The following is a 24366-nucleotide window of genomic DNA, read 5'->3' as shown; positions in this document are numbered from 1 at the left end:
ACAAGGAAGGAAAGTTAGGTGAAAAAACTTGTGGGCCTGCAGATAAAACCCTCCCCCAATAAACATTTTTAAAAAGTTCTAGGAGATTAACAGAGAAATAGAAAATGTCACCACTATGACCCCAATCCTGAGCTCAAAGTCAATTGGTTTCAGTAGCAGCAGGAACAGACACTGTGCATCCGATGAAGTGAGCTGTAGCTCATGAAAGCTTATGCTCAAATAAATTTGTTAGTCTCTACGGTGCCACGAGTACTCCTTTTCTTTGTGCCTTTTTAGTGTTTATAAACATCCAGAAATTAAAAAAAAAAAAAAAAAAAAAGCAGGAAGGAGAAACACACGTCATTTAGAAACCTTATAGCACTGGAAGTGGAAACTTTAAACTAAGACAACCACTCCCTACCACTTCCCAGCCAACAAACCAGTTTTACCAGGCATTAATGCAGGGATGTGATCTGCCAGGCATCCAGGAAGAACATTGGCCAATTCTGTAAGGAGACTGAAGCACCCTTGCCTTGATTTGATGCTTTTCTCCTTGAGTTGCTTGTGCAAGGCCTTGATTATGTTTGGAACCTGCAGTTTTAGAAAGCAAGAAGGGAAAGAAAAAAAAAAAAAGCCTCATAGGTAACCATGGCCTTTTTGACACAGAGCTATACTAGCAAAGTAGTTTACCCAGCTTAGCTACACACATTAATAATTCAGGGTGAGAAGAGAGAGCAATCAAAAATGAATACGTTCAATGGTTTATTAAAGGGAGACTCTGGAGAGTAAATTAGGGGCTGAGAGAGAGAGAGAGTGGAGTGATAGGGTAGCTATTTAAACTCTTCTATTCATATATTTTAAGTGTTTTTTTTTTTAATTCTATGAAAATATTTTAAGGCAAAGCTTCTCCTCTAGTGCCACAACCTCAAAACATAGCAGCATTGCTTAGTGATCAGCTTGGATGCTTCTCTAACAAGGAGAAGGAAGTGAAACTGACCAGTCAAGTTTCAACTGTCTGAGTTGAACAAAAGGCAAAATTAAACAAACTGATGAAAAGTAGGTTAAAAGTTAGATATTAAACCTGAAATAAATTTAAGGACCTGATCCTGCAATTAGATCTGAACAAGTGGACTCCTGCAGAGCTCCAGCAAAGCCCACCCACACAGAACCAATTACAGGACTGGGTACAAGTTATTAGCCACACTGATATTTTCTTTTTTAAATATAGAATTTATTTACATCAGTTACATTAAATGGGCAGAAAACTACATTTTGGAAAGGATATAAATCCATCTGCTTCAGGGTAAAAGACAACCGCTAACTGACGTGGGCTAGCAAGGCGTTTTCTCATGAGCACCTTATACCATAATAGTTGACTACGTGTTTCTTTTATCTTCCTCTGAAGCACCTGGGACTGGCCATTAATCAGAGACAGGATACTGGCTAGATAGAGCCCTGGTCTGGTCTGGGGATTCCTAGGTTGCGAAATTATGTTGACAATACCCCATTAGTGTATTTCAGAATTTAAAAAATAGGTTTAAAAAAGCCATTGCTTCTAACATTTATTTAGTTCAATTAACAGTGAAGTATGTACCCTGCATAATTACAAGAACACAAGCATACAAAGACATTATGAAACACTAGCTAATGGCTCCTGTAATGATCAGAGCCGATACAGTGTTAATGCTCTGCCACACCTATACATTGTATCCGAAATTTATCTGACTTCTAATAGCCTAAATCTGATATGTTTATGCAATAATTTATTCAATGAGTTCCTGAACAAGGACATGTCTGCTTAACTGAAGCAATTGCCACAACAGACGATGGATTTTACACAATGACTGAGGTGGTACACTGGTGTCTGCAAAGCCCTTCGCAGCAGTTTGCAGGTATGACTGGCACAGATTATCCCACTCAGTGGCCCTTGGTTCACTTCAGGACACTCTTTTGGTTTATTGTTGCTGCTACAGGAGTCAAACAATTATAAACATGTCACCGTGCTACAGCTATGGCTAATTTTAAAGTACACATTTCAAGAGTTAACAGCACATTATCGTCCTGTGCGCAGTCAACAGTCATGGTCATCACTAATCACTATGATTAACTTAGTGTTAACCATCCTGCTGAAACACAGTTGAAATGGCTGTTGGTACAATAGTTCTAGCATGGCTTCCCTGTCTGGCATGGATTGATATTTTTGTGAGAGAATCATAGGGTGGGCGTGGGGAAGGTAGGTGAATCAGATAGGGACCTTTCCCTCATGTGCAAGGAAAGCTGTCTACAATGGTCAAGGAAACTGTCCCTGAGCACACTAGCATCAGCCATTTAAACATTGTGGTCCTATCTACACTATGAAATTAACCAAATTTAATAACTGTTAAGAAGCTGACATTATGGGGTTCAAAGGTGCTATAATTCTGGGCTGAGTGGCCAGAGCCAAACTGTAGAACCATGCAGTCAGTGAAAAATTGTTTCAGCACATTTTTGTTTGGTCTAAAAATCTGGTTACACCAGGGTTTGCCCCCTCCTCCAAGACCTCATCTACTCTAGATTTTTCTTGGGAAACCTTCCACCATTGCACTGCCACTCATGAGAAAACAGTGAGAGAACTATTCTTGATGAGGCTTTGGCATTTTGATCACACTGTTTTCTAGACCTGCTCTGAACCATTGCACCAACTCCACTTGCACTCCCACTCTTACTGTCACCTGGGGACCTGCACCAGAGGGAGATTTCTCAAAACCAGTTAATGTAGATACAGCCCTGTTGTAAAATGGATCTTTCATCCATGCTTAAGTACAATTCTAGATAACTCAATTGTTTAAAAAAGTCTCTCCCTGTTGGCACTGGCCAGACAGTGTCTGAAACCAGTTTAGCTGGAACAGTGCTTGAACCGAATTCAACACCCAGTATAGCCCGGTTGCTAGCATGATTTCAACTGTAGCCTACAGTAGATGCTACAGACAGAACTGGGATACATTAGGTATAACCAGGATGGGACATGTTCATGGTTACAGCTTGTGCGCGTGACTCCACACATTAAACAGATGTATTTTTCCTGGCGCAACCCTATGAGCCTGTCCCCTCCTACCATCCTGCACAATACGAGCCCATTCTGGGTAAACCTGGGCAGATATCCCATTCTGCCTCTGTTTTTTGGCACAACGAACAGAGGACTGTCAATATTTCACATGGCATAATACACTTTGGAATGTTCTCCCACACAATGACCCGAGAGGTAAGAGGACTGGCTAACCCCTTTATGCAGTCACAGTTAGGCCATCCCAGCTAAACAACAAGACTACCACTCCAGAACTCAGTTACAGCTTGAAAATTGCGTTACCGTTCTGCCAGTGGTAGAGTAGAAAACACATAACCATTCCGTGTGTAGACACAGACCATGTGACATCAACAATTTTACAACCTTACTGAAAAGCTGGAGTGGACACATGACCTGAAAACAGCAGATCTTCTGAAATGTGGCTATAAATCCAAGAATCAAGCAAGCGGGGTGAGAAAGCTTTCCATCTTCCTTATACTACTCTTACTAAGAGTCAAGATCCTTCTGATAGCCATGTTCCCTGGCTGAGCTATTGCACACATTTATTGATGGCACTTCTTCCAGTTCTTTTCACTCCTATTCAACTTAATCTGGCCTATTACCACTTTCTCACTCACCTGGTTCTGAAGCATGGTGAGGGGTATCTCTTCCTTGCCTCCTGCATCTGAAGCATGTAGCCAGCTTTGTATGGGCAGCGTTTGCTTCAGCAAAGCGATATAAGCACAGAAGATGTCAGCTTTGACATTCTCCTCTCTTTCCTTGAATCTGCCTATCAAAACCGGGGACAGAGTCTTGTAGAAATCCTGAAGGAGGTCGTGCCGGGTACTGACAATGGCTTCCAGGCACTTAGCCGCAGACCTGCGAACTTTCCAGCTAATGTCATCGTCATCGCTGTACTCATCGTCGCTCTCTGGAAACAGTCAGTGGGGGGAAAAAAAACACCCAGTTACAAGAGAAACACAAGTAGGGAATCACCACATGCCCCCGACTTTCCCTCTCACATGTCATTTCTCCTCCTATCGAGCTCAAAAGTTAACATGAGATAAACAGATGCCAATAATTAAAATGTTTCTGGGAAAAATCAGATTTGGGTTATTCTGGACAATTTCCACAGATAGTCATCAGAACCCAGTGCATTATAGTGGCTCGTATGTGTCACTGCTGCCTTGTGGTGGATAAAATGTCTAATTGATTCACTACGTATCCAATCCCGTAGACCTCTAGTGCCTGAAGGTCTCACTAATGTTAACTACAGCTACTGGAGAGTCCACTTTAGCTCATGTTGTAAGGGCTTGTGTTTTGAAGGAGGGATAAGGTCCCAAGTTCCATTTATTTTAAGGCCAGAAGTGACCATTAGGCCCATCCATAATGATACATAATAGAGGTCACAGCACTTTACTCCACAATTTCTGCATTTTACCCCATGACTTGTGGATGAGCAGGAGAAGCTCTTTTAGAAAGACATCCAATCTCAATCCAAAGCCTCCAAGCAACGAAAAGATATCATATCCCTTTGGATGCTGTTCCAATGGTTAACTCCCCTCACCATTACACATTTGAATCGTGCCTTACTTTCCATTTGAATTATTCTAGCTTCTGCTCTGAGTCATGACACCCTGTGCAGTGAGAGAACTGGCACATTGTGGAACTCATTCAATACCTGAAATGGACTAAGTGTACAACTGATATGACCTGAGCCTAGAGCATGAAACTGATTCTCTCCCACCTCAATCTATCCCTCACCTCACTCCTTTAAAAAGAAGCTACTGAAAAAGACCTGGATCAGAGGCAGTGTCAGTTGTAACCAAGGTCAGCCCAAAGGTAGCAAGGTCTTGTTTATTTTTAGGATTTAGTTTCACTATTTTACACTGCACTGTTTGGGTATGAGTTTGGCACGCAGTGCCTCAGCAGGATGCATTCAAAATCTGTATATTGGCTACTAGGAGTTCCCCTCTTCACACATGACAGAGCTGCTAGCACTAAACAATCCCTCGAGGTAGGAATACAGACACGCAGCTGCATTAAAGTCGCCAGTTCCACCAGATAAATAAAAGACCATCAGGAGAGGGTCCAAGAGCCCCAGGAAATGTCTACAACGCAGCTGGGAGGGTGCTTCCCAACTCAGGTAGACAGATACACACTAGTTCTGCTTCAGCTAGCACCTCAAAATTGCAGTGTGGCTGCAGCAATGCAAGTGGTGGCTGAGGCTAGCCACCCGAATACAATCCCAGCTGACCTCCTGGGCATGTACTCAGGCGGCCAGCCTGAGCTGCTGCCTACGCCACCACTGTCACACTGCTATGTTTAGCACACAAGCAGAGCTAGCATTGTCTGTCTATCCATGCTGGGAAGTTCCCTCCCAGCTGCTGTGTAGACATAGAGTTGACACCTGCCTGCTTGTAGTATGCATATAAAATAGCCTCACTCAAAAGGCAGGAAACGGAAGTCTGAGCACCATTTAGCAGACTGCAACCAGCACTGGCATTTGGTGGGGGGATTGTTTTGAATTTGGGCAATCACAGCGGCAGAGCAGGAGCTAATCGAGATACACCAGTGGTAGGGCTGGTGGACTGTGGGCATGCCGTGACAGACACCTGCATTCACTCACAAACACCAGAGGCAGCAGCTCTTCAGTCTTGCTCTCTGCCAGGCTAGCTTATGGTGTCCGTTCTAGCAAATGCCATCCTTCCATGACAAGAGATGCCAGTGACACGTGGATCAGGAAAGACACAACTGTAAAGTCCCACGTTTGGAAATCATTAGAATTACGCCACTGACAGAACTAAGCAGCTGTACACTAGTTTGGGTCAATGCAGATATCGTGGGGAAGAAGGTAATGCCACATAGTGCGAGTGCGGAGGGGAGAACTGGACCCCTTGGATACTATGTCAACAGTTCTACTAATCATAGTCATCCTCACAAGCAGGCACCTTGCTCTTCATCCTCCCCATTTTCAGTTTCCATCATTTCCTCCTCTTCCTCCTCCTCCTCATTGTCATAGTTGTAATTTGGGTCATAAGTAATGTACTTCAGGCACAATCCCATCACACTAGGGATGTGAGGGCCAATTTCCTTTGGACACCTAGCAAGACAAAAACAAAGCCTAAGATTAATGGGAGGTAAGTAATTTTTATATCCATCACCATAATTCATCCCACAAGATCCCAAAGTGTTTCACACAACTATACACACATATTATTGAAATGCATTCAACAGTAAATTTTCCCTTTCATCATAGTGCATGAAGCAGGGTCATGTACCCATGTGAGACTCCAAGAAGTGAGCTTCAGACTCTCATTCTCCACTACCTGAGAGGTTCTCCCTTTAGAACAAAAAAACAATGCCCCCCACAAGTTCAGTCCACCACCCCCTTCCCCGAGAGGAGGAAAATGTAGGCAGCTCTCTAACACATCTCCTCAAGGCCAACCTTCTCACCAGAATTAGTGTATGAAGATTGCTGCACAGCAGTCCCTTCTCAAGAAGCACCATTCCCACCTCTCACCCCTTCTACGGACATCAAAAGTCTGAGCCAACTCCTTCCCAGTCATCTGAAGGACTCAAACGTCCTCCAAGAACCGGCAGTAAGTGAAGTTCAGTCACAGTGGGTATTAAACTGCCACTTACGATACCCGTATCATTTATAAATATCATTGTAAACTCCTGGGTCAAGAACCGATTCTCTCACATATTTGGTAAAATACCTCGTACATTCAAGATGATATATGAATAGCCCAACTTTGTAAGGATGGATTTTGTTACTGGACTGATATTGTATCTCTTTGTCTCCCACAATAATGCATTTAGGAAAATATTCCACTCAGCTTAGTTTTTCCTCAGACCCCTTTGCACATGCACTTCCCAGAGAAGGGCAATGAAATAGAAATAAAGCACAGATTACTCGAGGGCACACACCTTCTCACAAAAGACTCGAAGGCCTGAAAGCAGTATTCCCTCAGCTCATCATCCTCCACGTTACAGTACCGAACAACTAATGGGATGATCTTCTCCAGATACTCTCCTGAAAGAGACAAAGTAAACAGCAGGGGAAATTGCTCCCACTTGAGCTGACTGGTAAAGTGAGAGCCTAGTTACCAGCCAGCCAGTTCCAGGCAGAGCATTCTTTACCTGGATCTCGCTGGTTATGCGTCGTGAACAGCCTGCCAAACAATTTCAACAGAAGAACCACCCCATTTTCATACAAAGGAGTTATGGAGAGACAGAGATGATCTAATGGTCTGAGGAACTCTGGGGGTGTAATCCCAGATGGGATAGCACCTCTGGCAAGTCACTCAAATACTCTGTGCCTCCATTTCGTCATGTGTAAAATGAGGTTAATAATGCTGAGCTTCCAAAAAGGGGTGCTGTGAGGATTAATTAATTAGTGTTTTGGAAGTGCTCCTGCAAGATCTTGAAATGAAAGACCCTATAGAAGCACAGCCAAGCACTGAGATCCAGTGTGCCCTCCCCTGAGGTCTGGGTGGAGATCTGAGAACCAGAAGTGGGAACCCTGCAACGAATTGCAGAGTGCTAACTACTAGTGCACTAGAAAAACAAATAAGTATATTTCTTTTTATATCTAAATAGGAACAGTTTTAAAATGTAATATGTGTGCATGTGTCTTTGTAGCTATCATTCCAAGCTACTGGACCTACCTGTGCGGTGCCCAGCCTGCCTGCTGATACCCGCGATACACTGAATGTACGTTCTAGTGGTAGAAGTAGACTCATTCCTCTTCAGTTCAGCTAGCAAGTGCTCCATGAGTTCTGAGAAGATATTCCCATTGCACGTCAAGACCAGATAGCCTAGAGCAATGATGGCTCTCTTACGCACAGCCAGTCTGGGGCTCCTGAGCTGAGGAAGGAGGCAGTTCAGGATAGAGGAATGAAAAGTGTAAAGCATCCCCCCTAACCTGCAATACAGAGGCAACACACACACAAGAAATTAGATCTTCAGCATGAAGGCTCCTTAGCTGGCGTAACTGAAATGCAAAAAAAGAAAGCTACATAAATGAGGACAAGCACATTTCTAGCAAAAAACAAACAGCGTGTTCTAGATTAAATCTAAAGTTGCTCTGGCTAAGACAGGGAGGATCCATTTTTCCCCTGTCCCTGAAACAAGATTTTGATTTTGACAACATGTCTTTGCATGGCCCAGTGTTTTTGGTGATAAAATCCTGACTGCAGCTGACAAGTTTACCCACTGTGCTGTCATTCTGAATTATGCTTGTGTTATGTAATAAGAGAAACCGCTAGCTAAAGAAACCGTGTGACCAGATCACACGTTCCAAAATAGAATTTTTCTTCTTTCTGCCCTTCTCCTTCCTACCTCCCCAGAAGTTTCTTATGATCCTGCAATGTTACCAGTATCCTTCCAAGTGTAAAAGGATACATATGTACATTCTCTTAGCTCAGCTAGGTGATAAGACCTGCCCAGACACTTCCCAACTGGCACCAATCCCAATCCTTTAATGTTTTAGTCCTCCAAGTAACACAAAAATCACAAGCAAACACACTGTGCAGCCCCCCTGCCATACACAGCTGCTTGGAGGAAATCCTTTCATACCTGCTCAACATATCTGACAGGATGTCAAGAGCCTCTAACTGCACAGATACATCCTCTTGTTTCCCAATGGCTCCAGTTAGCTGGGCCGTGATCTTTTTGCACACATTGGCTGTCATTGTGGAACCTAAGAAAAGAGATGACCTTTGGTCAACTTTTTGTTTTCAAAACCACTTTTTCCTCCCTGATACTCAGAGGTTATAATGCACAGCAGCATACATGTGGACTCGTCCACAGCAGGTGGCTAAGTTACTATTGGCCATAATGGTCTCTCCCAGTCAAAAAAAGTCACCAGAGGAAGACTAAGGGAGTGGAATGGTCAACTAATGCTACCCTTGTGGGAAAGGGAGGCTGCTTCTCCCTGGTGATGCCTGGGCTCCTCCATCTCCAAGTAACACGGCTGCCTGAAAAGCAATGCTCCCATTGGTTCCTCTGCCCAGGAAATACCATGACCTCCCTCAGTTGGGTGCAGGCCCAGAACAGAAGTAAATGCTGCTAGGAACATCATTAATTTCTGCATGGAGAGGGTATGTTTAGAGAGCAGCATGCTGCAGGAAGACCTGCTTCCTGGCTCCACTTTTTCCAGCCCCAATCACCTCCCCACCCCAATCCGACACTTGAGCACCAATGTCAGTGGGGTCAGAGGTGAAAGCAGCAAGCGATGAAGTCTCCCCTCCTCCCTCTTCTGTCCCCGCACATGGAGTACCGGGCCCAACCCTTGGGAAGAAGGCTCAGGTAATCTATTCCCAGTTACTACAGTAAGACTATTTCAGTTCGTGTGACATACACAAATGAAAGGTCTCTAAAACTATGGCTCTCAAGTATTTAAAATTTAGCAGCGTTTGTAAACAGAGCTTGAAAGCTATCTGCATGAAAAATAATTCCATCCAGTACAACTGCCAGCTCAAAGTCAAAGACAGCAATGCCGCTTTGGCTCCTGCTATGCAGAGTGGGGGTGGGGGGGGTGTTTGGAGTTGCCAGATGCATGAGAGATGGCATCAAAGCACAGAGACTGCTGAAGAGACAGCACAAATCTCTGTGCACTTAAGAGATATATTATTGAAGAACTACTATTGTGTTTACTGGAAACCCAGCCCAGTATGCTTTTTTTGTGCCATGGCTAAAGAAACTGGGCAAAAGAGGCAGCCTGGAGAGGCTGTCAATAGTAAAAAGACACAGGCAGTGAAACAGACTGTACATAAAGGTAGTGAATATATCAGTGCTGCTAAGATCCAGAAGACATCAGATTCACCATTTGTGGGAACCAGACCGTGAGCAGCCCTGCTAGACTTTAGTATAGACTCTCTCAGTGATGGTCCCAAGCAACAACATTTGAATCCAGGGTTTATGATTTCGGACTATTATGCAGACAGGGGTCAGTTGCAAACGTTAGAAGATGAAGGTTCACATTTCAAGCACCCCCATTTTGCGGGTGATCAGATCTAGGGTTTTGTTTCAAGTCCTGTCTTTAATCAATTTTATTAGCATCTTCAACTCTTTATTCATTACATTGTAATTCCCTATGCCTGTGCCCACCATTACTAACAGCACTGGGCTGGGGGAGAGGGAATCCCATAAAACTACAGGTTCTGAACTCTGCTTCCTAAAGGCTGTAGTAGATTTTACCATATTTCAGGGAAGAATTTTACCGGTAGACGCTGGAGGCAGCTCTGAAATGACCGTTTTCAGACCAATGCTGGAGATATCCCGAAGTTGTTCCTTGTCTGATAACATGTTTGTACACAGAGAGTCCACAATAGTTTCTACCTGATATTCTTTCACTTTGCTGACCAAAGGGCCCAAACTACAGAAGGAAAAAAGAAGACAGACCAAATGTGAAGAAAACCATTGTCTAGAAACCACACTTCATGTCAAAAGGAAGGATGATCTGGTTGGTGTTGGATTTCAGATGTAGTCCTTCAGATTTCTTTAAGATAAGGGGGGCACCAGATCTAATGTCACAAACACTACCATCATTATTGAAACATGTTTAAAATCAAAAACTGATGTCAGATGGTCTGTCAGAAATCTACTCATCATACTTCATATTCCTAGCTAGTTAGCACATCAGATAGGGTCTGATCCAAAGCCCACTGAAGTCAATGGAATCATAAAAGATTAGGATTGGAAGAGAGAGAGAGGTCATCTAGTCCAACCCCCTGCTCAAAGCAGGACCAACACCAACTAAATCACTAAAGACCCATTAAAGTCATTATCAGATCCATAGTGGAGAACATCAATTAGTCTATTGGAAATATGGAGGGGGAGGGCAAGTTATTTATACCAAATAAGATTTTCTTAATTGAATGTGCAGTTTAATAGCTAATAGACTGAATTATGACAAGGCAGCCATGTTAGTTCTTTTAACACTGAAATCTATAGTCATGTTTTAAAAGGTGCCAAAACTGACCAGTCTAAAAATAACATTAATATTTCCATGTGTAATTTACCTCCTGTTGCCCACTGCTATGCGGACTGAGAACTCTGCCTCTGTACAGTGTAAGAACAAGAGCTGATTAACCAAATCCAGTATTCATTTTCCTCTCTTATGTCAGTAACAACATGAGATTGTCTCTAATGAATCCACTATTCAAAATTACATGTGCAATAATTGCCAGTAGGGTGTTTACGAGCAGTTAGTTGCAAATATTTTATATTCAAAGTTTGAGCTGTGTTAGTTAGTTTTGATTAGACAAGTAACATGGTAACGTCTCAGTTCTCTAATCAGATGAAGGTAACTCTTCAAATCAGATTTCAAGTTTCTGAATTTAAAATTATTCATCTTCCATGAATATTTTATACTATGTCATGACAATTAGTTGTTTCCACAAACATTCCACTAACAAATCTGGTTTAGAGAACATTCAGAAAATACAAACAGAAAGGAATGCAAACAAAGAAAATTCAATTTTTTATTGAAATGAACATTCACAGAAAATATGTTTAGCCCAACTCTAATAGTAATAATACATTGTACTTCTTATAGCGTAAGTGATTTGCTCAAGCTCACACAAGTCAGCAGCAGTATCAGTAAGAGAACCCCCTAGTCCTGTGCCTTAATTGCAAGGCCATTCTTCCACCTTCCACAGGACTCACTGGGAAAGTAACTCACAGAATTGAGCATCTTGTTTACAGAGAAACACCATGAGCCAGATGCTGCAGGCTTTATTTGGGGAAGGACTTCAATGGGAGTTTGGCCTGAATACAAGCTAAACTATCAGGTTCTCCAACTACTTTCTAGTATTTCCTGTGGGCATAGTATGGGGACTTAATCCATAACATGCCCCTTTGTGTAACCTGTTTATCAATTAAGAAATCTGTAGTACATGAAAGATGAGGTCATACTGTTTTCTGTGTATGCATCTTTAAATGTGAAGGAGTCTCCCAGTCTGATGCAAGAACAGCTGCTGCCATTTTGAATTCCAGTTCAGATGCAGAATGTTAGAGGGGGTCACTGTGCTTGTTTGTGCTCACCATCTTCCATACAGAGACTAGACTTGGTCTCTTTCCTCTATTATAAAGTCAGGCATCCAATCTGAGTAAAACATACCTTGCGCTTTCCATGTGCAAAACTTATCAGAATTTAGCAGCTGGCCGGGGGAGGGGGAGGTTGATGTGCAGTACAGCCATCTTGCTCAACAGGGTTCTAAAGAAACACTGCCAAGATGTTATTCCAAGGTAAAAATACATAGATGACCAGCCCCCAGAGATTTAACACTCAGCAATAGTATTCTCTCAATTGGCTACAAACATGACTACGTGCACATGGTGAGAGAAAGAGGATTACTTTGCCACACTTTTTGCTACTGTCGATAATACTTGTAAGACAAACTCATTTTTCAAGAATAGTAATGCTTCACATGAACTGGGACTGGAATTTTAGGCTTAGTATCCTGCATTGTATTATGGTAAAACCGTATGACTGCCGTTTCCTTGGGACTCTTATCAAAGTCAGCTGTGAATCTAGCTCATAAAGAAAGAGTGCCAATTGTTCCGGAGAGTCCAAAACCCTGCGCAGCACCATGTAGCCTCCATCAACATATCCCAATCTTACTAAAGTTTATTCAGATACACAAGTGGAGCCAGATCTGGTTCCCACTGAAGCAAAAGTAACATTCCCTTTGATTTCAAAGGCAACTGAATGGGACCCTTCTATTAAGAATTCATCATGTAAACAATCTGACTATTAAGAATGTTTACATTAGAAAGTGTCACTGTTATGTATTTTGTTACAATATTTGTGACTGTCCATAGCAGATAAAATTCCCTGAAAGCCTAAAAACAAAAAGTATCTTTACCTACAGTGTTTTATCCTTGTCTATTTGGCAAACCTTGTATTTTTCCTTGTTGTGATGCTAATTGTGCAGAATCTGTATGAACCTACATGTATTTCCTTTTTGGTGTATCAGAACCATGACAGAGTGGGGCATGGACCTGCTGACAGAATAAAGCATTTGTTAAAGTTAACACTGTGAGCTCACATGTAGCCTGTTTTTTGGTAGGAACTTTTTTTTTTTTTAATTCAGTGATCGAGGCAAAAATAGCTATTTAGAAGCCAAATGAGTCTTCTGAAATACGAAAGTTTGAAAAGTAATATAAGCACTAATGTAAGCGCTTTTTGTCCATGAATCTCACAGTACCGGTTATCCCTATTTTACATATAGGGAAACCAAGACACAGAAATTACATGATTTGCCTGGATCAAACAAAAAGCTCACGGACTATCCAGGAAGAGACAAGAGGTCTCCTGAAACCCAGTCCTGTGCCCTGTATAGGCCACACAGATCAGATGTTGGGCCTAACCAGACTGTCAGCATCCGAAGGAATCTCTTGTTAAAGATACTGACCACAGAATCCTAGAATCGTAGGACTGGAAGAGACCTTGAGCAGTCTTCTAGTTCAGTCCCCTGTACTCAAGGCAGGACTAAGTAGGATCTAGACCAGGGGCTCTCAACCTTTCCAGACTACTGTACCCCTTTCAGGAGTCTGATCTGTCTTGCGTACCCCAAGTTTCACCTCACTTAAAAACTTGGGCTTCAGCCCCGCATGGCAGGGCTCAGGCTTTGGCTTTCTGCCCTGGGCACCAGTGAGTCTAACACTGGCGACCCCATTAAAATGAACTCGCCCACAGTCTGAGAGACATGCTGATATAGTATACATAAAAGTATAAACAAATCACTGTCTGCATAAAATTTTAGTTTGAACTGACTTTGCTAGTGCTTTTATGTGGCCTAGGCAAAAATCTAAATGAGCTGATGTACTTCCTGGAAGACCTCCGCGTACCCGCAGGGGTACATGTACCCCTTGTTGAGAATCACAGATTTAGACCATCCCTGACAGGTGTTTGTCTAACCTGCTCTTTAAAATCTCCAGTGACAGAGATTCCACAACCTCCTTAAGCAATTTATTCCAGGGCTTAACTACCCTGTAAGAACAAAACCAATGGTGGAACCTAATGTCCAACCTGAACTGCCCTTGCTACAGTTTAAGACCACTGCTTCTTGTCCTATCCTCAGAGATTAACGAGAACAATTTTTCTCCCTCCTCCAGGTTAGCAACCTTCTATGTACTTGAAAATTGTTATGTTCCCCATCAGTCTTCTCTTCCCCAGACAAAACAAACCCAATTTTTTCAATTGTCCTTCATAGCTCATGTTTTCTAGACCTTTAATCATTTTTTTGCTCTTCTATGGACTTACTCCAATTTGTCTACATCTTTCCTGAAATGTGTCACCCAGAATTGGACACAATACTCCAGCTGAGACCTAATCAGTTCAGAGTAGAGTGGAAGTATTACTTCTTGTGTCTTGCTTATAACACCCCTGTTAATACAGTGGTTCTCAAACTTTTGTACTGGTGACCCCTTTCACATAGTAAGCCTCTGAGTACGACCCTGTCATAAATATAAAGGGAAGGGTAAACCCCTTTGAAATCCCTCCTGGCCAGGGGAAAGCTCCTCTCACCTGTAAGGGTTAAGAAGCTAAAGGTAACCTCGCTGGCACCTGACCAAAATGACCAATGAGGAGACAAGATACTTTCAAAAGCTGGGAGGAGAGAGAGAAACAAAGGGTCTGTGTCTGTCTGTCTGCTGGGTCTTTGCCGGGGATAGACCAGGAATGGAGTCTTAGAACTTTTAGTAAGTAATCTAGCTAGGTATGTGTTCGATTATGATTTCTTTAAATGGCTGAGAAAAGAATTGTGCTGAATAGAATAACTATTTCTGTCTGTGTATCTTTTTTGTAACTTAAGGTTTTGCCTAGAGGGGTTCTCTATGTTTTCGAATCTAATTACCCTGTAAGATATCTACCATCCTGATTTTACAGGGGGGATTTCTTTATTCCTATTTACTTCTATTTTTTATTAAAAGTCTTGTAAAAAACTGAATGCTTTTCCATTGTTCTCAGATCCAAGGGTTTGGGTCTGTGGTCACCTATGCAAATTGGTGAGGCTTTTTATCCAACATTTCCCAGGAAAGGGGGGGTGCAAGTGTTGGGAGGATTGTTCATTGTTCTTAAGATCCAAGGGTCTGGGTCTGTAGTCACCTAGGCAAATTGGTGAGGCTTTTTACCAAACCTTGTCCAGGAAGTGGGGTGCAAGGTTTTGGGAAGTATTTTGGGGGGAAGGACGCATCCAAACAGCTCTTCCCCAGTAACCAGTATTAGTTTGGTGGTGGTAGCGGCCAGTACAAGGACGACGGGTGGAATATTTTGTACCTTGGGGAAGTTTTGACCTAAGCTGGTAAAGATAAGCTTAGGAGGTTTTTCATGCAGGTCCCCACATCTGTACCCTAGAGTTCAGAGTGGGGGAGGAACCTTGACAGACCCCCACTTATAAATTAAAAACACTTTTAAATATATTTAACACCATTATAAATGCGGGAGGCAAAGTGGAGTTTGGGGTAGAGGCTGACAGATCGCGACCTCCCTCCCCCATGTAATAACCTCACCACCCCGAGGGGTCCCGATCCCCAGTTTGAGAACCCCTATGCTAATGCATCCCAGAATGTTTTCTTTTTTTGCAACAGTGTTACACTGTTGACTCATATTTAGCTTGTGATCCACTGTGACCCCCCAGATCCCTTTCTACAGTACTCCTCCCTAGGAAGTCATTTTAATCCTATCCTCCAAAGCACTTGCAACCCCTCCAAGCTTGGTATCATTTGCAAACTTTTTTTTTTTTTTTATCTGGACCCCTCTCTGAAGAAATAAAATTTTAAAGATGCAAGTTTAGATATGGCAAAATCTACAATATAAGCCTTTCGATAGTTTCATCTACTGTTCCTACAAAACTATTATACATTCATCCCTACCCACACATCTCTCACCATAACTAGAGACTGTCGCTGCCTTTTATCAGACAGAAAGCATTCATACGGAAGATTCAATCTACAACCTATCCTGAAGGACGACCCATCACTCTCACAGATCTTGGGAGACAGGCCAGTCCTTGCTTACAGACAGCCCCCAAACCTGAAGCAAATGCTCACCAGCAACCACACACCACACAACAGAACCACTAACCCAGGAACCTATCCTTGCAACAAAGCCCGTTGCCAAATGTGTCCACATATCTATTCAGGGGACACCATCATAGGGCCTAATCACATCAGTCACACTCTCAGAGACTCAAAAAGAAAAGGAGTACTTGTGGCACCTTAGAGACTAACCAATTTATTTGAGCATGAGCTTTCGTGAGCTACAGCTCACTTCATTGGATGCATACCGTGGAAACTGCAGCAGACTTTATATACACACAGAGAACATGAAACAATACCTCCTCCCACCCCACTGTCCTGCTGGTAATAGCTTATCTAAAGTGATCATCAAGTTGAGCCATTTCCAGCACAAATCTAGGTTTTCTCACCCTCAACCCCCCCCCCCCCCCCCCCCACACACACACAAACTCACTCTCCTGCTGGTAATAGCCCATCCAAAGTGACAACTCTCTACACAATGTGCATGATAATCAAGGTGGGCCATTTCCTGCACAAATCAAGGTTCTCTCACCCCCTCATCCCCCTCCAAAAAACACACACACAAACTCACTCTCCTGCTGGCAATAGCTCATCCAAAGTGACCACTCTCCCTACAATGTGCATGGTAATCAAGGTGGGCCATTTCCAGCACAAATCCAGGCTCTCTCACCCCCGCCCCCCCCCTTTTTTTTTCCCGGGGACACACACACACACACACAAACTCACTCTCCTGCTGGCAATAGCTCATCCAAACTGACCACTCTCCAAGTTTAAATCCAAGTTTAACCAGAACGTCTGGGGGGGGGGGGGGAGGGTAGGAAAAAACAAGGGGAAATAGGCTACCTTGCATAATGACTTAGCCACTCCCAGTCTCTATTTAAGCCTAAATTAATAGTATCCAATTTGCAAATGAATTCCAATTCAGCAGTTTCTCGCTGGAGTCTGGATTTGAAGTTTTTTTGTTTTAAGATAGCGACCTTCATGTCTGTGATTGCGTGACCAGAGAGACTGAAGTGTTCTCCGACTGGTTTATGAATGTTATAATTCTTGACATCTGATTTGTGTCCATTTATTCTTTTACGTAGAGACTGTCCAGTTTGACCAATGTAAATGGCAGAGGGGCATTGCTGGCACATGATGGCATATATCACATTGGTGGATGTGCAGGTGAATGAGCCTCTGATAGTGTGGCTGATGTTATTAGGCCCTGTGATGGTGTCCCCTGAATAGATATGTGGGCACAATTGGCAACGGGCTTTGTTGCAAGGATAAGTTCCTGGGTTAGTGGTTCTGTTGCGTGGTATGTGGTTGTTGGTGAGTATTTGCTTCAGGTTGCGGGGCTGTCTGTAGGCAAGGACTGGCCTGTCTCCCAAGATTTGTGAGAGTGTTGGGTCATCCTTTAGGATAGGTTGTAGATCCTTGATAATGCGTTGGAGGGGTTTTAGTTGGGGGCTGAAGGTGACGGCTAGTGGCGTTCTGTTATTTTCTTTGTTAGGCCTGTCCTGTAGTAGGTAACTTCTGGGAACTCTTCTGGCTCTATCAATCTGTTTCTTCACTTCCGCAGGTGGGTATTGTAGTTGTAAGAAAGCTTGACAGAGATCTTGTAGGTGTTTGTCTCTGTCTGAGGGGTTGGAGCAAATGCGGTTGTATCGCAGAGCTTGGCTGTAGACGATGGATCGTGTGGTATGGTCAGGGTGAAAGCTGGAGGCACGTAGGTAGGAATAGCGGTCAGTAGGTTTCCGGTATAGGGTGGTGTTTATGTGACCACTGTTTATTAGCACTGTAGTGTCCAGAAAGTGGATCTCTTGTGTGGACTGGACCAGGCTGAGGTTGATGGTGGGATGGAAATTGTTGAAATCATGGTGGAATTCCTCAAGGGCTTCTTTTCCATGGGTCCAGATGATGAAGATGTCATCAATATAGCGCAAGTAGAGTAGGGGCTTTAGGGGACGAGAGCTGAGGAAGCGTTGTTCTAAATCAGCTATAAAAATGTTGGCATACTGTGGGGCCATGCGGGTACCCATAGCAGTGCCGCTGATCTGAAGGTATACATTGTCCCCAAATGTAAAATAGTTATGGGTAAGGACAAAGTCACAAAGTTCAGCCACCAGGTTAGCCGTGACATTATCGGGGATAGTGTTCTTGACGGCTTGTAGTCCATCTTTGTGTGGAATGTTGGTGTAGAGGGCTTCTACATCCATAGCGGCCAGGATGGTGTTATCAGGAAGATCACCGATGGATTGAAGTTTCCTCAGGAAATCAGTGGTGTCTCGAAGGTAGCTGGGAGTGCTGGTAGTGTAGGGCCTGAGGAGGGAGTCTACATAGCCAGACAATCCTGCTGTCAGGGTGCCAATGCCTGAGATGATGGGGCGCCCAGGATTTCCAGGTTTATGGATCTTGGGTAGTAGATAGAATATCCCAGGTCGGGGTTCCAGGGGTGTGTCTGTACGGATTTGATCTTGTGCTTTTTCAGGAAGTTTCTTGAGCAAATGCTGTAGTTGCATGTAGAGACTCGTTCACCTGCACATCTACCAATGTGATATATGCCATCATGTGCCAGCAATGCCCCTCTGCCATGTACATTGGTCAAACTGGACAGTCTCTACGTAAAAGAATAAATGGACACAAATCAGACGTCAAGAATTATAACATTCATAAACCAGTTGGAGAACACTTCAATCTCTTTGGTCACTCGATTACAGACCTAAAAGTTGCAATTCTTCAACAAAAAAAACTTCAAAAACAGACTCCAACGAGAGACTGCTGAATTGGAATTAATTTGCAAACTGGATACAATTAACTTAGGCTCGAATAAAGACTGGGAGTGGATGGGTCATTACACAAAGTAAAACTATTTCCCAATGTTTATTCCCCCCCTCCACCCCCCACTGTTCCTCAGACGTTCTTGTCAACTGCTGGAAATGGCCCACCTTGATTATCACTACAAAACGTTTCCCGCTCCCCCACCTCCACCCCGTTCTCCTGCTGGTAATAGCTCACCTTAAATGATCACTCTCTTGTTATAGTGTTCAGAGTAACAGCCATGTTAGTTTGTATTCGCAAAAAGAAAAGGAGGACTTGTGGCACCTTATTGACTAACCAATTTATCTGAGCATGAGCTTTCGTGAGCTACAGCTCACTTCATCGGATGTATACTGTGGAAAGTAGAGGAGATCTTTTTATACACACAAAGCATGAAAAAAATGGGTGTATAAAAAGATCTTCTATGCTTTCCACAGTATGCATCCGATGAAGTGAGCTGTAGCTCACGAAAGCTTATGCGCAAATAAATTGGTTAGTCTCTAAGGTGCCACAAGTCCTCCTTTTCTTTTTGCGAATACGACTAACGTGGCTGCTACTCTGAAAGGAAGCTATAAGACACTGTATACCTAGGGCTCTATTCTAAAGAATTTTCTGGATTATTTGACAGTTTCATTGCTACTAGTATGTGTGTTACTCCATATAGAGGCTCTTACCACTTGACAGCCAAGTTCTGCACCTCCCCGTTTTTGTCCTCAAGCAATTTTAAAAGCATTTTCACAACTTTCTTCTCACTGTCTTCATCCAGCTTTATGGAATCTTTCTGCAGTTCCATCATCAGGTCATTGGTGGCCATAAATCTGAAACAAAGAATATCAACAATAGGTTGACCAGTATGTAAACACAGATACATTTCACAGAGATCAGTGCAGAGGATAAAATTTAGTATTCACATGGCACAAATATGGAAAGCACTTAAACACTAACTAATTAATCCTCACAACCCTCCTGTGAATTAGTTAAGAAAGTAGTTCCTCCATCCCCCGTTTGGACAAGTGGGGGAACTCAGGCAGAAGGAATTGGTGGCAAAGAATTCAGCTAGTTCAGAACAAAGTGAGACAAGACACAGGAGAATTTTAAGTTATTCTCTCCCCTCAGATCTGCTCTGAAACATGACTCTACAAAAATGGTATTGTGGCATTCCACATGTACTTTGTCTCAATGTTTCCAGATGGAATGGTCTCGGGTTACGAGAACAAAATGTGTTTTCTAATTGCCAGTCCTGCAAAAGTCAGCCTGGGATCTGAAAATCCAGATAGGCTCTTTCTAGCTTACTCATCATTACTAGTCATAAAACTTCTGACAGCCAGATTCTGCCTTCAGTTTCACTGAGGCACAACTATAAAACTGAGGGCAGAAGATGGTCCGACAACTGTACCTTTGCTAACAATTCTGTTGATAATGCAGGAGACAAAATAAAAGCTAGCTCACTCTCTTGCAAAGTTGACAGAGTAAAAACTTATTTTAATCACGCAAACAAGCGGATAGTATGCTGATTACACAGAGAGAAAATCTCTTGAGAAAGAAAGTGCCACTTTTACATAATCACTCCTCAGACTAGCATTCAGCGTAGCAGCCGTGTTAGTCTGTATCCGCAAAAAGAAAAGGAGGATTTGTAGCACCTTTAGAGACTAACCAATTTATTTGAGCATAAGCTGTCGTGGGCTACAGCTCACTTCGTCGGATGCATTCAGTGGAAAATAGTCCTCAGACTAGAAGTGCACTTTAAAGTTATCTAGGCTAGTGTTTCTCAACCTTTTTGATACCAGGGACCAGCTTGTTGCCTTCCTAAAATGTGCCAGGGAGATCCCAGGGACTGGCGCCGCATGGGCCAGTCACTGAGAAATACTGATCTAGGCTATATTTAAACTTCTATTGTTCAGTCTAGTCACTCAGTTTGTTTATTTCCTTCTGGAGTGTCTTGTATTCTTCAAAAATCTGAATGGTTTGTTGTATCATCAAAAAATTTAACCTCCTCTCTTGTTTACTTCCTCCTTAGAGGCCTTATCTATACTGAAAAAATGTGTTTTTCTGCACCACTGTAGCCCCACCAATGCTACTAATATTGAAAGCTGTACTGTAGTCAGGATGTAGGCTCTTTTACCATCCCGGGTTATGAGATACAAGGCACTCTACCTAGGCTACAGCTTCTACTGTTGCTCGCACTAGTGAAGCTGCACTAGTGCAAGAGACACATTTTTCCAGGCTACCTGTACCCCAAATCATCAATATCTACATCACAGTTCCCAATACTGATCCTTCTCATATCCCACATGTGAGAAGCAGCCATTCATGATGACTTTATTCCTTATTGCCACTAGTTATTTAGATTTAACGTTCAGCTAGATGGATGACTTTCAGATGCACATCTTTTCACAAATGAAACCAAATATTTGGCCTCCAGGTTCAGAAAATCCTTAGAATTGCAGCTCCCTATTAGTGAGTGTAATTTTATAACATGGATAAATATCCAAAAGGGACTAAATGGAAATAACTCCCTTTCATTTCACAAGCTGCTTAAGCTACATTTTAAAAATCAAGCTTCCAATCAGCATGTTCAGCATTTAAAAATGCTACCGCAATAGTTTTGCCATGTCTTTGGTGTGTAAGCCTGTGCTTGAGTAGCAAAATAACTACATCTGGGATAAGAGACTCTTAGATCACCAGCCAGAAATTGAAGATGAGAGAATTAAAGGAATTACTGATCTACAATTTAAACAATATTTGACTTTATTTTTGATTAAGCAAGGACTATTTAGCTCCATTTTAAATTGGAAGTCTGCACAAAGCATGACAACACATGTAAAGATCCTGAATAAGAGCTAATGAAGCTGCTCTATCATCAGCTTCATTGGGGGGAAAAAAAAAATCCATTTTATCATCAAAAAACGTAGACATGTCTTCTAGAAGTTATACTACTATAAATAAAAATAAAAAAACCTCTCTCTTATGAAGTACCTCAAACCTTCCTATCTGGCATAAACATTACCCATTCTGGCTGGGGGCAGGGGTACAGTTGGCAGAATTGCAATAGAGTAAAAATCTTTCATAGTGAATCAGCACATTTTTTAAACACACCTATTACATTTTATTTATAGAGCACCTTGAATACCACTGACTCCAAAGTCTAACAAGGTTTATTTGCCTTTCCAGAAACATATATACCCAAAAGAATAAAAGCAGCTGAGCATCTTGGTCCATTTAGAGAAGTATTTTAGTGGAAACAAAATATTTCCTCAACATGCCAATATAGTTTAAAAATAAAGGATTTGAGCACAGCGAAAACCTGTAATACTGTATCCATATCCTTGGGTACATGTGCTACACTTTACTGCAGTTCCATAAAACACTTTTCAAAGGCAAAATGCTGCACATAAAACATGACAAAACCATGACCAATAAAATTAAAGTACTCCTTAAAGAAGTATTTCAAAATCCAACTGCATGAATGGATGGTAAGAGGATACACACACAGGACAATTACTACTTAATTTAAAAGGACCTTTAATTAAAATAAAATCATTTTAAAAATCTGAACAAGCTACTAATAATATTTTAGGATCAAATTCTATTTTAAGATCTGCTCTTTGATACTCTAGAACAAATCCCACTGATGCCAACAGAAGTCACTTACGGCATAGTTTTGGCCCTGAGGTTATTAAAATAGAAGTTGTTTTAATTTGCTTATCTCATTATTAAACTATTTGTTCAGTTTAGGTATTTCTCTCTTTTTGGACAATTAAAAGAGACAATTGCGTGTTTCCTTCTAGTCAGCTTCACTTAGGGTTCTCTAGCACAATGCTGCAATGTTTAAGTTGTAGACGCATATTTTAAAAAATAATAAATTCTGTTTTTAACATAAAAAAAAATCTGTATTTTGGGCCCCTAACTACCTGATAATAGTAACCCTTAGTTCCTCTTTAACAGGTTGGGATATCTTACCCTTTTACTTAATCATTTATTCAGGCCAATAAAAGCTACATGTGTTACTCCATACCAACTTTCCCCTTCACTTTTGTGGCTTATGACTGATGATTCACTGTCCTACACTATTACTTTATTTGAACTCCAAGTGGGTTTGTTCACCCCCCTCCAAACACATACAAATAAACCAGTGATGAGGGACCACCACCATCCAACTACTTTTAAAAGAAGGCCTCATATGCCTTTTTATTTTTCTTGAACAGCACAGAACACACAGCAGATATTTTCCCAGATAATAGCAGCTGATTAGGATTTTTTCTCCCCTAGCTGCTGCTGTCCAGTGCCCCTCAGGCCCCAATTCGGGCATGGGGGGGTGGAGGTTGAGAGGGAGAGAGTTCTATAAAATAAGAGCAAAATCTCTAACCACTTGTAAGATAAACTAAAAAAAACTTAGCTTGTTTCCCCACCACCAACCACGGAGCCCTTCGTTTGGGCATTCATGTGTTTACTAATCAATCCCAGAACATACAGCAGATTCCTCACCCTTTGGGGGGCGGGGAGATTGCACTGATTGCAGCTGACCCTTAAGGAACTTTGCAATTGACACCTCCTCTTTTTTCGGGTTTTGTACTAGCTGCAATTAATAAAACAACCCCTCTCTACTCTAGGAGGGTTGAACTAGCTGCAGTCAACAAGATCTCTCCCTTGTATGGGTTTGCAGATACGCACCTTGCTACCCCTAACTAGTGAGTTGCGATTAACGAGATCTCCCCCAAACTAATCTCAAACAGCAGCTGGGATCCTACCTAAAATCTTTGTCAGTGGATGTCATCTTCTCCAGGAGGTTAGAGATGTGATAGGACACGTTAGTCATCTTGCCCTGCAGCTCCTAGAAGGTGCTCCCCTTACTAAAGCCTGGATTTTTTAGGGGATGTTGAAGTTTCGTGCTGCCCTGAGCCGGGGTGCTTGCTTGCTGGAGATCTGCATGGAGAATATGGCGACAGAAGGGACACAGTGAGGCTGGGGTGGTGTTTTCCTCTCTACCCCCCACCCCCTTCGAAGTCGCTGGAAAAGCTGAGCCCCTGCACTGTAATCATGGGATATAAATAGCCCGGAGTCCAGGCTGCTGAGCTACGGGCGCCACCTGCCGGCAGTTATTCGTAGCCTCTCAAGTTACAGCAAGGAGCGGGATAGGGACAAGGGGCAGCAGCCCCAGCTGCTTTTACCCCCCCCCCCCGCCCCATTAAACTCATCACTTTTTCCCTTTCCCAACACTACCGATTGCCGGACTACTGACAGGTGAACAGAAGCATTCTCCTTTATGATTAACATTCTCTTGCTGGCACCCCTGTTTCATTCATGGCATCCATAATCTTGAGCTTGGTGAAATTATGCTTGCTTGACCGTGCTGAACTGTGACACTGTACAGGCTGTTTTATGTGCTATTATCACTAAATGAACAGGAATGATTCAGAAAACAGAACGATACTGTCTACCCCAACGCCTTGGTTTACAGCAAAGAAAAGGCAAGAAAAACTGAAAAATGT

At 42.5% G+C, this 24366-nt stretch overlaps 1 protein-coding gene across 6 annotated transcripts in view; it reads right to left on the bottom strand.

The window, feature by feature from the left end:
• LOC140914124 (cullin-associated NEDD8-dissociated protein 1-like) overlaps positions 1 to 23906 on the bottom strand; it is a 42551-nt gene extending 18645 nt beyond the window's left edge. The window contains exons 1-9 of one of the 6 annotated variants that reach the window (XM_073351241.1): positions 23626 to 23905; positions 19552 to 19695; positions 10252 to 10406; positions 8606 to 8729; positions 7696 to 7952; positions 6956 to 7061; positions 5974 to 6125; positions 3661 to 3953; positions 429 to 570 (exon numbers count right to left, since the gene is read on the bottom strand). In XM_073351241.1, coding sequence (XP_073207342.1) covers positions 429 to 570; positions 3661 to 3953; positions 5974 to 6125; positions 6956 to 7061; positions 7696 to 7952; positions 8606 to 8729; positions 10252 to 10406; positions 19552 to 19695; positions 23626 to 23693 — 1441 coding nt within the window. In that variant the 5' untranslated portion in view covers positions 23694 to 23905. Of the gene's footprint in view, positions 1 to 428; positions 571 to 3660; positions 3954 to 5973; positions 6126 to 6955; positions 7062 to 7695; positions 7953 to 8605; positions 8730 to 10251; positions 10407 to 12152; positions 12260 to 19551; positions 19696 to 20047; positions 20444 to 23625 lie in introns of those variants that run through there. The other 5 variants (XM_073351246.1, XM_073351242.1, XM_073351244.1 and 2 more) reach the window with 5 other exon arrangements.
• Between the last annotated feature and the right edge of the window lie 460 nt (positions 23907 to 24366).

The sequence above is a fragment of the Lepidochelys kempii genome, chromosome 7 (assembly GCF_965140265.1).
Source record: "Lepidochelys kempii isolate rLepKem1 chromosome 7, rLepKem1.hap2, whole genome shotgun sequence".
NCBI classification, from domain to species: Eukaryota; Metazoa; Chordata; order Testudines; family Cheloniidae; genus Lepidochelys; species Lepidochelys kempii.
Note: the sequence above shows the minus strand (reverse complement) of the source record. Positions and strands in the feature narration are given on the sequence as shown.